General features: G+C 39.2%; 1 protein-coding gene across 1 annotated transcript in view; it reads left to right on the top strand.

Annotated features, from left to right (window-relative positions):
* The window catches only part of LOC146620850 (netrin receptor UNC5D-like), a 283997-nt gene extending 274123 nt beyond the window's left edge, over window positions 1-9874 (top strand). Inside the window, exons 16-17 of the mRNA XM_085367098.1 lie at window positions 1030-1208; window positions 9554-9874. Coding sequence (XP_085223224.1) covers window positions 1030-1208; window positions 9554-9815 — 441 coding nt within the window. The 3' untranslated portion in view covers window positions 9816-9874. The remainder of the gene's footprint in view (window positions 1-1029; window positions 1209-9553) is intronic.
* The last annotated feature ends 3889 nt before the right edge of the window (window positions 9875-13763 follow it).

Raw genomic sequence — 13763 nt, 5'->3', positions numbered from 1 at the left:
CACGTTTAACATATTTAAAAAAATTTCAGGACTTCCACATTAAATTTGACTTGATTTAAATTAGTTTTAATTACTTTAAACGCAGCAGTGACACCTATCCTCAGATTCTTAGAAACTGACCAATAAAATAAAAATTACAGAATCCTCGTTTTTCTTCCTGTTGGCTTCCAAGTGTTTTAAAGCCATTTTACTATTCTCTAAGCTTTAGTATTGTGATAAAAAAAAAAACATATTAACTGTCCATGATCATGATTAATCACATGCTGTTTTATGTTACGGTGCTCGTATCTTGACTCGACTTTGTGATAACTAACTTTGTGTGCTATGTTAGTAATGCTGGCTTGCATCCACATTTGAACCAGTGCAGGCAACTCTTCCACTGGGCATGTGCAGAAGACACACAAAGAAGAAAACAGCGCACAGCAAGATTTTAACGTGTTTTATTTATAGATCACAATCCAGCAATATGTTTCAAGTTATGACCTCAGCACTCACTGAGCAGAAACCAGACTGTGAACTCAGTAAGGCATTCTTGTGTCAGTGTGCTGTCTTCTTCCTCTTCTTCTTCTTCTCCAAGTTTAGTTCACAGAGGCAGTCAAATGCAGCACTACTGCCCCTTGTGTTATGACAGCATTTTTTTCACACCTCCATCCATTTTATTTGGATGGACGCAACTTTTATTCTGTTTTGGTAAAAAAAAAATTTTTTTTATTAAATCTGAAATCTTGGTATGGTCAAATGAAAATGAGAATGAGGCCACAGAAAACTGATACTCCTTAAACTGTCCACATGTAGGCTTAAAAGATGGTTTTCATGGTTTGATCCACAGGCCACAGGAATCCACAGATTGAGAAGTACCCCCATACACCAATCACTTTTGTCTCATTGGCTTACAGTCTGTTTACTGATCTTTTAATGTGTAAAAATATTGTCCGAAGGGTCCTGACCCAGTAAACCTCAACTATTTGCAGAGTTGCAAATCCTCTCTGGCCCTGGTCTGATTAGTCTGCTTCTGTTCTGTTCCTCCAGACCGAAAAGGAGTCAGTTCCATTTTTTATGCAGACAGACTGCACCATCACGTCCCAGACGGGGCCCAAGGCCTTCAAAATCCCCCTGTCCATCCGCCAGAGGATCTGTGCCACCTTCGACACTGCCAACGCCAAGGGCAAGGACTGGCAACTCTTAGCCCAAAAGCTCCACTTAGATCGGTGAGTGTATGATGTGCATCCTCTTTGAGGCCGCATGATCTGTGTGTGTGTGTGTGTGTGTGTGTGTGTGTGTGTGTGTGTGTGTGTGTGTGTGTGTGTGCCCTCTGTAATGAACACAGGCTGATGACCAGAGATGGGTAATCCGATTAGTTTTCAAGTAAAGCGTGGAAGTACTGACCTTACTTTGAGTTTGATTCCGTAAAAAGTGACAAAAACATTAGCGTCCACTGTTCACTGCGTGGGAAGAAAACTTATTTTTACAGTGAAAAAAACCCTAAACTTCCGAGCAAGCACCGAGTACGCTGCCTTGGAATGGGCAATTCACAGAGAAACTTGCGGATTCTTCCACCCACCGATGCGGCACACCTGCACCAGGGCAAACATCCGCCCGCCCCCACTCCTGCTAAACAGGTGAAAATAGAGCAACACGACTGCTGAGTCTTTGATTTCATTTATTTTCTGCTGTGTTTTACTTGCATCTATTTGAAAGACTGAGTGTAAACACAAAAACCTATTTTATTTTATGTGCTGGAATGTGCAGAAAATAATTTAAATGTTAAACAAATTTCTTCCAGTCAGAGAATGTTGCATATAATTTAATGTTTGCTTGATGCATAAAGTTAAAAGATTAAAACTGATAAAAAAAAATTTAAAAAGAGAATTTTTCCATTTGATTACATTTTATATGATGGATTATGCAGAAAAAGTAGAATTGGGCTGAAAGATCTATCGCTTTATCACCTATTCAGGTTGTAAATCATGTTTTTAAAAAGTAACTAAGTAACTAATAACTAATTACTTTTGAAAATAAGTAATCAGTAAAGTAATGGGATTACTTTTGGGGGGAAGTAATCAGTAATTAGTTACTGATTACTTTTTCAAGTAACTTGACCAACACTGCTGATGACAGTGATAAGACTCCTGTGGGTGTTGATAAGCTGCTGAATGTAGCTTCAGGTTGCTCATGCTCCCTGAGCATCAAGAGAGACGGCTGATTGTTTAACTGTATGGCACGTGGTGTAACTGACTGTGGGATGCTGTGGAACATCATACACACTCTGACACCTACATCCACTCTACTTTTGAAACATAAACAGTGCGAAATCCAGTGAGCCTCCAACATTTCTGTCACTCTGACCACTTACTTCTTAGCTGATTTTTTTCTTCTCCCAAACACAAATATGCATTTTTGATGAGACGCTGCACTCTTATTTCCCTGGCCCAGTTGTTGTCTTTGCTTGGCCTTAGCTGGTGTCAGCTATGATCTCCTGTTAAGTGCATGATTCATGAGATGCTGCTATCTAAGAGTCTTTTGGGATTTCTAAATTATCCAGATAAGCTTTCCTCTCCAAGTTGGGCAGCTTTGAACTGAGCCTGATGTGACCAATCGTTGCAGTTTTTTTGTGCTGCTTGCTGTTGTGTCTCTTGTGAAGAACCACACAGCGGCAGTGAAACACTGCCCCCAGCTGGACTCCCTGCTCAGTGAGACACAAAGGCATTGTACTGTATTGGCATGGCAACAAGCTTTAGTTTTCCTTTCCTTTGGCAGAAGCTGAGAATGAAATATAAAGCAAACTCTGTTCAGTGGTAATCACTTGCGGTGGTAATTTATTCTTAAAGGGTCGAACTTTTCATTCTAGGTACATGGAAAAGCAGATGGTTGTGTTTACTGCAGCGAGACACTCTTTAGTTCTATTAATTTACAGTTAGCACTCAGTATTCTGATTTTCTAAGAGTCAAATAAAGGGGATTCAATGACCCAAATGGGTTTAATATTAGGATTTTAAACGATCAATTTTGGGGCCATTATAGGTAACTATTGTTTTTTAGTGGATTCCATAACCAGGGTCCTAAAACAGTGGTTTCAGAACCACAAGATGAAACTAAGTTGAATTAACCTGATATACAGGGAAAATAAACAAAAAGAATTTACTGAGGTTATTGGCCAAGGTTTAACTGTTTTATTATATGCAATTGATTGATTTGATTCTGCATGTGCCAGAAGTCCCTCAGAAGTGTGTGATCAAGCTCGTGACCAGGGGCCCGTTCTTCGTACCTCGCTAAGTAGGTTAGCCGGATTAGATTGTTGACGATTTCGCGTGATCCTGGATCAGTCGGTTCCCCGAAGCTCATCCGGGACTTGCTGTCATAGCAACAGAGCCGTAAGCGTAAACCTGCTCGGGAGCAGGTTTACTTTATGTAAACAGGATTAGATCGCGGCCACGCAGGTATGTCCGCTTCATTTATACGAAAGCAACAGCGATATTTTTCCACTGTTTCACCATAAATAAATATTATCAATGTAACTAAAGATAATGCAGCACTTGATCCTTTTATTGATTTCACACAGATACATACAGGTCATTTCCTAAAAAAGGGAAATGTACTATTAACATTCTATTACATGTATGTGATTATTACAGATGTAATTCATATTTCAGAGTAGTAATTGTAAATTACTTCGTGTAATCAAGATGAGAGACCACGGCTATAAAAGCGAAGGTGGATTTGGGAAGCCTGTCGCAGCCATGTCCTGTCCGTATACGCGACCAACCCATTGCGGAAGGTGCAAGATTGATAAGGAGAGTCCTCAGAATTCAGCGTATATTGCGGGACAGACAGGATCCTTTAGCTCAGCGCGACAGTGTGCTCATAGAGAGATATCGATATTCCCGTGAGGGTATTATTTACTTAACCAACTTGTTGACGAGGGGGTGCAGGACCACCACCTGTCTTTTTTTCCTCTGCCCTTTTCTTGGTTGCTGTTATGAACAAACTAACAGAGTATTACAGGCCAGTATTACCTTGCCAAGAGACGCAAAGCAATCTAAGAGATAAATATTACCATTCTGTAGAATACTCCTGTATTCCACTTTTACTTGTTCCCATGTTCTTGTGGGTCCTGTTGTGGCTCTAATGTGAAAGGGGATATAATATAACATATTATAATATAATATAATGCCATATGATATTGGACAATATAGTGTCATATGATAGATCTACCCTACCGCCTACTGGTGTTGGCCAGAGGGGCCGATGGCGCGATATGGCAGCCTGGCTACAACCGTAGCTGCCTCCACCAGTGTGTGAATGTGGGAGTGAATGAATAGTGGTATCGTAAAGCGCTTTGGGTGCCTTGGAAAGCGCTATATAAACCCAATCCATTATTATTATTATTATTAAATTACCTACGAGTTTGATTTGTCAGCAACTTTCTGCCAGCCCTCTCTCCTTGCTTTTGCAGCCTTTGCAGTGTTCTCTTGCGTTTTAATTAAACTCTGAAACTCCTGAAATCCCTCACTCATGAGTTCTTGCTCTGCTGCCGGAAAATACCGAGCACGCCCCTTGGACATTTTCGCCGACCAATCAGCGGGTTGCCGATCAATGTTTCTACTATCGATGCGTAGCCCCTTTTACGACACCCAGTGATGTCACATTCCTGCGTCCAGCTGTAGTAATCGTCAACAGCAGGTGTGTTCGGGGAACCGGATTAGCGAGCTCACGGTTAGCGCGATGATTTGATCTTGGATGTGTCATTTGATCTTGGATGTAGTAAGCGACGTACGAAGAACGGGCCCCAGGGTTCTTCTGAACTCTGCTGAGGCTCCTTTTTGGTAAATTATTAAATTAATAAATGATTAAACTGCCAATATGTCTTGTGTCTTCGGACTTCAATCATCCAATCCAATAAACAGCACCGAACAGGAGCCAATAGCAGAATAAGCTGTTTAGCAGTGGCAGAGATAATGTTGCAAGTTTTTCATTGATGCAACCCACATACTCAGGTCTGCTGCTCAACCCACAAATACATCCTCCTTACAAGTCTGGCACTATTTGAGGGAAATAAGCTGGCTTTCCAACAGTATCAGATTTCTTGGCAAGAAGCATTGTTACAACAAAGAAATAATCAACCAAACACAAATGTTCTTATTTTTTGTCCCAAGTTTACTTGGCAGCTTCTGGTGGCTAGGGAAAATTCAGTGTTTTCCACTCAGGTGTGAGCAGTTGCTGGCAGTCACTGTGAAATTAATCACCGTAGCCCCAGTCATGCAGGCCTAAATTGGTGTTTTTGTATTAAAACACAACTATAAAGTGTAAGAGCAGTTGGAATGACCATGTAAAATTTTTGTCTTGGTCATTTTCATCAACATATTACGTGCACTGTATTTGCATTCAGATTTTGAAACATTTAAATAAAAGATGATGTCATCTGCAAAGGAAAACATCACTTAAATGTAAACCTGGGAGCCAAAAGGAGAACAAACAGGCAACCTGGGGGAGAGGGAGGGGGAATAATTGGGAACAGATGGAGCTAATTAACAGAGGTGAAAACAATCAAGGCGGGGTAGTCATTACTGCAGTGGAGGGAAAACAGACAAGGACAGGAAGTAAAAACAGCAAAAGGTCTACAGTTATCAAAATAAGAGAAGAAGTCACAACAAAGACAAATAAAAGTAGACACAGCCCGACAGGACAAAATGCAAAGAAACTAACAAAAGATGAAAAACATTGATGGTAAATCACAGGTTTGAACTCAGCATTTTATGACAGGCCACGATGGATTTCTCAGAGTACTCTGTAGAGTAGCACGGATACGGGTTCTTCTTGCCATTTCTTAAAAATTCACCTTAAATAATGTGTAAATGCACAGTCAGCTAACAATAAACAAATCAAAGATTTGCAGCAATGACCGTTATGAAATACCTTGTAATGGTCTGCTGTCCCTTGAACAGGGGTGGGCAACGTGAGAAACTGGGACGAATTAGCTGAACACAGGTCTGTTCATTAGTACCTATATTTATTTACAAACTACTAATAGAGTGGATGTTGGGAAACAGGGAGAGTATAAATCCTCCCTTTTCTGACATTTGAAAAATTTAACCCACACTGTGCTACTTCCTGCCTTTTTCAATTACTGTATATAATGATATTAAGATTTATGCTTATGTTTCATACTTTTGTTCTTATCTCTTTTCAGTAGCTGTTTAGTGGTTGAGCTTTTTTTTATTTCCATTAAGTTTTTGCTCTCTGTAACTCTACACACAGTGTTTCTGTTTCTACTTCCATTTGTTTTTTGCACTTCTTAGTGCACCGTGGAAAAGGCACAAGAATTTCTGTCAAGATAAGAACTCTATTAATCCTATCTCTACCTAAAAATGTCAACATTTTACCAATATTTAATCAGCAGTGCCAGAAACAACTGTGCATGTTTTTGCCAAAGTTAAAGACTTCAAACTTTGTACAAAGCAAATAGACTGCTTCTAGTATACTGCTGCACTTTTCTACTCTACTTGAGCACTCAAAGCATTTTATACAACACACCTCATTTACTCTTACACACCCATTCATACAAGTACAAACAAGTGAGAACATTCACACTCTAATAAACACATCGGAGAGTGTGAAGGTTAGTATCTTAATACTTTGCTTAAGATCACAGCATCTTGCCCAAGGATACTTTGGCATGCAGACTGAAGAACAATGGAAGAAATCTATTTGGGTTGGAACACCGGGGCTCAAGTCAGATTTGATGCCTGAGGTGGAAATACATGTGGCCATCACTGAGACAGGCCCTTAATGTGGGTTTGTTAAACTTCATCACTGAGAATGCTTGTTCACATATGAAAGTAGATCCGAGAGAACCAACATCTTCTGGATCATGTCTCCTTATGTGTGGATGTGAGTTCTCCTTTTTGAGAGAAGAATACAGGTACAGCAGTTATACTGACTTAAACAACACCTCCTGGTGTTTAAAACAATGCAAAAGTACCAATTTTCAGTTCCAGGTTTACTTTATCTTGCATCATTTCAAAAGTTCAACATTTTGCCTGACTTGGACAACGATCGGCTGAAATGGGCTATATCACGGACATCACAGAGCCAAGGAGAAAAAGTCAAAATTGTCCGCTTTAGTATTCAACTGAAGCTCCAACTTTCCCAAACTGTCCTTGATCCATCTTATTATGGTTCACCTGGAGAGGGGCATATTCCAAATGTTTTTTTTCTCAGGGCGTATTAGTGCAGCAGAGTCCATCAAACACTCTTTGACAATCTCCCCATCAGAGAACGAGTTATAGTTGTTTTTGTGAATTTGTGAAATCACAAAGCTACTCTTGGCAGCTTCATCTTTCGATGTGTATAACGTGGTCAAAGGTCCTTGTTGCTTTTTCTGCTTTGCCAGCAAAGGTTCAGATGTCCGTTCCAGCTCTGGATCAGTCAAGTTTTTGTATTCCTCAATTCAAACTGTAAACCTTAAACACAGCTTTAAAGTGGACAGCTTTACCTCTGACGTCAGTAAATAAATACTCAGACGTCCACATGAGTTACTCTTTTTTTAATGTGATCTCACGTCTTTTGAGGCTGTACTCTCACATCTGTCATAAACGTGGGTTCCAGTGCATTTGCAGTGAAGCTCCATTCACAGGCATACGTAATGTAGAAAAATAGCAGTCACTTTAAAATTAATAGCAGCCAGCTGACTTGTGATTTCCCACAAAATTGCAAAAAACAGTAAGCGGAGTTTAGTTGAAGACTGTTTAAGACCCCACTGAAGTCACGCGCACAATGCCCAGGTGTGCCCTTCTAGGAACAGATTTCATTGTGAAATAAAATATGATTTGAAATACATGTCACATTGCTTTGAAATTTCCAGTTTCATGTTCTCAATAGCTGGTAAACGACATGAAGCCGGAACAGTAGATACAGAAGATCTTTCTTACAGAGTTCATTTCTAACTTTTTTAAGGCTCTTTAAAAGTTCAAAATGCTGCTGTGCCTTCACTCTAGTCTCGCTCGTTAGCTGCTAACCTTTACTGTCCAAAACAAGCCTGCAGTGATGAGGGGGAGGCAGACAGAGACACAGTTCTAAACGTTGCTTGAAACAGACGTCTTTCTTCTCGTTCTTTAAGGGCAGCAAACACTTTACACAAAAACGGATCACTTTAATGTCAGTGGCACTGCTATAGCCCTGCCAGTCTGGACTAAACTCTTCAAGAAGCTAGTTATTTTAGGTGTATGATAGGGAACAGGGAAAAAGCCTCAGCATTAATTTTTATGGTCACAAGACCAAAAGACTGCATTTAAAGGCTCACCAATCAAGTCTGATAAATTAGAAACTGCTTCGAAAGATCAAAAATGTTTTTCCATGCAAGTTAGGCATCCTCTGCGCATGTTGGTGAGTGGTTTTTGGAGCTTGCTGGTTAAAGTTATTCCTCACTGCTGAAACCAGATCATTTGCTTTGAAGGCAAATGGTCTCAGTTTGTTATTTGCATCACACTATTCACAGTTTCACAACCACAAGTAGTTGCTGAATGTTAACAGACAATTGGGATGTTCTGTACCAACTTTTGCTGCAGCACCATATGCCTCTTCTTTATTCCTCTTACATATACTGCTTCCATATACTGAAAGCACCCTGTATTTCCCAATTGGTTGCCAGCCAGTTAAAGAACACAAATTTTTCCCTAGCTGGTTACTAGGGGGACACTAACTTGTCTTTATTCCTGCATGATTCCTGCACAGCAGCTACTTGCAGCTTTTAAGGAAATACATTTCCCCCCCTAGCAACCAGGTTGCCAGGCAGTCACCAATCAGTCACTAGGTCTATGTGACTGGGGTCTTGGCAAGATTATAGCCTCAGTAACAGTCCAATCCATCATCGCGACATGATTAGCATCTCTGCTGATTCCATCACAGCATTCAAGAAATGTTGTGCTAATTCATGTGTGTGGATACAGTAGGCTTAAAAAAAGAGCTGACGTGAACCTCTACTGTGGGCATGCATCAGCTAGCTGAACCTGAGTAAGTGCTTCTGCAGAACATAATGATCATTTTCCATGATTTTAAAGTTAGGCGGGGTGTGCACAAAAAGGAGAGCAGCAATGATGTAACGACAGAGGAATGTCAGTGAAATTCAATGATTTGTTGCGCAATCAGGCAAAATACTTGTTAGTAACATGAAGTGGGTGTCTCCCAAGTGAAACCTTTCTCACCATTTGATTGACAGTTGATGGGGCCTTAAATATCTTACAGTGTTATGTAGGTGACTGTTACTAGCGACTAACCAATAGGCACACAGTGACAAGCATACAGTTTTATATGTAGATTCTGGTTAACTGGTTGTGCAATGAAAAGTCATATTGTGTAAGGACTCCTGTAGCATGTGTGCACATAGGAAGCAGGCGAACTACCACGAGTGATGGACTAGCAGATTTACACATTTACATTTAAACTTTAAGACCACCTGATAAAGTCATTAAAACATTTGTTTTCTTTTGCAAGTTCCTTGTATGTGGCATCTGTAATTAAACAGTTACTTTCATGTTCCTGTATGTGCTCCTCTACAGAAACCTGGGGTATTTTGCAAAGCAGCGGAGTCCGTCTGCAGTCATACTAAGCCTGTGGGAGGCTCGTCACCAGGACACTTCTGACCTTGACTCTCTAGCCAGTGCCCTGGAGGAGATTGGAAAGATCCACTCCAAAAGTTCCCCCAAGGACCAGGACGAGTGCGAATCTGACTCCATTCACATAGAAGCAAGCAGTCTGTACGGAACAGGCAGACTAACCAGTCAGAATACAGAGGACTGCGCTTCTGAATACACGGGCTGAGAGAGGAGAGAGAGCCAGTAAAAACTGACAGACTGACGTATATATCTGTGTACACACACAGTCAGTGATGGACAACACACTGCGGCGGTGCAGTAGAAGGTCACGAGGTGAGTAGACGGTGCCAGTGTTCAACACGGCGACCGATCACAACAGGTCGAGGTGAGCTGGCACCTGCTGTGGATCTGCCCCTCTCTTTTAAGAACCCGTCTGAGGCTGGACTGTAAATCTTTGTCTGCCTTTCCACTCAGTCCTTTCTGTTTGTTTCTAACTTCTTTTAATTTAGGTTGATGTGAATTTATTCCCCTTTGTGTCTGCTATTGTCTGAACCCGCGTTAGAGGAGAAGGGAGCTCCTTTTCCAGCAGTCCACACGCTTGCATATAAGTCTGAATATGCAAATAAGATGATACAACTGTGGCGTAATGTTAGTCACCTATGTTTGATCTGACACTCCCCTTCCCGTGTCAACGAATGAAAAAGGACTTAAAAGCTAGTTTTTCTTTTCTTTTAATGTCCACTGTTATATTTTAATGGGAAGCTCCTGATTGCTTAAATGTTGTGATAGTGAACTTTCAAGGCAGGTATCTTCAAAATCACCTGGTTTTATTTAAAAAAAAAAAAAATCCCAAAACTGAAATTTTAGCACTTATGTGATCATTTATGCAAAAAATAATCATAAATATATCATCCCCAGTTGTACTCGGAAAAAAAGTAAGAAAGAAAACGAGCCGTTGGTTGTGGCGTAATGTGGCAGAGTGAGATTTCTAACCGTGGCATTACAATTCATTACAGTTGCCTCCTGCGGCAGATAGAGAGGGAGCAAGCTGTAAAACATCATTTCCTGGCACCGCGGAGAGGTCATCGCTACGTCTTATCATCCACTTCCCACCATTAACACCCGTCACACAGACCTCATATCAGGCCCTGACACACCCAGCTGCCCCCATGTCTACCACCCACCCACACAAGTACACAACTCACACACCACACTGACATTTCGCGGCTGTAGAGGTCACATATTTTCATATTATTCAAAAAACAACAAAGGAATACAGACAGTGTCAGACATATATAACATACAGTAACAGTATATAAGGTATATAAATCCTACGCCATGCTGAGGGAATAAGGGAAAATGTCATAGTCATGTGAGGTAATGGTAAGTGAAACTTTTGATGACCTCCAGGTCAGAATAGATTGAAATGTTAACCCCTCATCTTTATATTTGAACACACACTAAGGTTGAAGCTGTCAGAGCTTTAGCTGGTGTTTGTAGAAAAGTGTTTTTGTAATTATTTAAGACTCTTAATTCAAGGTTCAATTAAGTACTTTTTATCTCCAAAAGTTGATTCTGTTCATCTGGACGTAGCGTTTTGTGGGAGAAACGTTTCTGATGAATATATCTGATGTATTTTTTACATCAGATATATTCAAAAACAACACCCAGTGTTCTTGCAGCGGAGAGATTTGTATGAGTGAAATCACAGCGGGTCTCATAACAACCTTCACCTTGCCAGAGAGGTGCATGCTGGGTGAATAAGGCCAAATTATGCAAAATTATATTTTCGCACGTACTCCTGGCAGTCTCTAGCCGTGAACTTTCAGGTTAGAATTTTCTGATATGTGCCACTGAGATTTCTGTCTGCAACCCTGGTGAACGGAATGTCCTTTGCTCTACGCCTAGCAATGAAAAATTCCACCGAGAGTCTCACTAATTTATACTGAAACAGAAGAGTGCCAGCAAGTGACAAGAGTGGAGCTGTAGTGGAAGGTTAGAATAGTTGAATGATGGCAGGAGGGGAAAACAGACCTGAATTTTAACCAAACTAAACACTTATCACACATATCTAAAAGGTTGTTTAAGGTCTTAAGTGACTTTAAGTTATAATATATTACCTAGACTTGTTGGTGAGACTTGTGGGAGCTGTTTTTGTACAACTTTTATAAATCAGACATAAATCTACCCAAAAAACATTTGGCTGATATAAAAACAAAATACAATGAGGTAACACAGAGAGCAGGCGAATGGAACAGCCCAACCGGCACCTATATTGAATTTTTCTGAAAACATCCTGTTGTCAACATTAGCTTATGATTTTACAGTTTTACAGGCCTCACGCTAACTGTATGGAAATCTAACTTTAATTTAACTTTGATAAAAAGTTGGCAAAAGAAAATGTACTTTATTTTGAAAAAACTAATTGCCAGGTTTTGTGTGCTTTTAGACTGTTTGCAGAGGCAGCATTAAAAAGTCAGAGTGGGTGATACATTTTTATTGTTTTATGTAAAATAAAACGTAATGTGGACATGTAGACCAGAAGGTTGGTAATATTGCTATTATCAATATTATACTTAAACAAAACTAAACCTAAAAATAAAACGAGATAAACATTTTTGTTAACCAAAATCAAAATATAAATCTGGACTTGTGAGGGTAAAAATCAAACTAACTGAAATGATTATCTGAAATTTGAAACTAAAAAAGAATCCAGATAAATGCAATATTCTTAGTTTTTATTTGTCAGCTTGATAAAATTTATTATCATAACTTGAAACATTGATAGATTTGGTTTTGGATTTGGATGTCTGTACGAGTCATCTGCTTTCCAAAAACTCTGTGTTTTTATTAGAAAAACTTCTTTTTTTTTTGCTTATCAGCACTGATTTTTCTAAATCATGCCTTTCGCATATACCATACATACAATAATAATTAAAAAGACTGAAACTAATAAAAACTAAACTGGAAAGAACAATGACACAAGTCAGAAATGAAAAAAAAGAAAAAAAGAAAGAAAATACAAAACTACAATATAATCTGGCGATTTTAAGCTAACCTGAATAGCTAATATACAAAAATGTGTGTTTGGTATACTTACAGGTAAGTAGAGTGGAGTTAAGTATGGGTATAATTCAGATGTTTAGCATTTGGTCCCTTAAAACATGTCAGATTTGACCTGTTTCAACTCTTAAATCATTATCAGGACAAAGACACACAGTGTGCAATTTTGAGTGTGCTATAGCTAGGTTTCTATCCAAAAGCAAATTTGAACACAATTTAGAGCGAAGGTAGATTTACTGGGAAGAACACTGTAGCTGAATATTTTAGATGAAAGGTTTTTTGTTTGTTTGTGTTTTTTCCTGTAACATGATCTTTGAACGCTAATGTGACAATAACCATTAAATGTACTGTAACTGTGTGTTGGTTTTATTTGAAAATAAGCATGCCACTTTCCAGTAAGGCTACATTTCAGCATTCAATCAAATACCAACTCTTCAAATTTTCATTTTCAAGACAGAGAAACAGAAAATGGGTCATTTTTAACCTCTACATTATAATGCATAGTGAAATTTAGTAACAGTAACAGATTTGGATAAAAATGAACAAAATAGAATCTCAGACCAATCCCCAGCATTGACATTCATTGGTATTACTAAAACATACAGAGTTATAGATGTTAGCCTACTCAGAATAATAAAATGTTGGCTATAGATAAACTAAATGACTGAGGCACTATAAATGCTGTTTTTTGTTGTTTATTTATTCAGCCTTTTGTATCAGGAAAAGGAAAACAACGAATTCTTCATTATAACAACTGAACCATTTTCAGCTCTTTATCGCCCTGTCTTTAGCAAGTACAAAATTGGTCTGATGCAACAAGTGAAGATCAACCACTGCCACTGTTATACAACAACACAACAGGCAATACTATATTGCTTACATTACTGTAACTAAATAATAACCAAATCAATTATTATTTGACAAAGTTACAGATATACTAACTGGGAAAACACTGGGATTCAGCCCCTAAAAATCAAAAACTAGCTGATCTCCTGTTCATGCTGGGTACAACTAATAGCAGTTCCACACAGCAGTCTAAGAATAGCAGAAGAGAAGACTAACCAAATGATTTTTATGGTCCAGGTGCTGATACTTTTTGATCAAGGTACAT

Source organism: Diplotaxodon limnothrissa, linkage group LG12 (assembly GCF_057381915.1).
Source record: "Diplotaxodon limnothrissa isolate DT_005_m linkage group LG12, D_limnothrissa_male_GT1.1, whole genome shotgun sequence".
NCBI lineage: Eukaryota > Metazoa > Chordata > Actinopteri > Cichliformes > Cichlidae > Diplotaxodon > Diplotaxodon limnothrissa.
The sequence above is the reverse complement of the archived record's forward strand: the minus strand, read 5'-3'. Positions and strand labels throughout refer to the sequence as shown.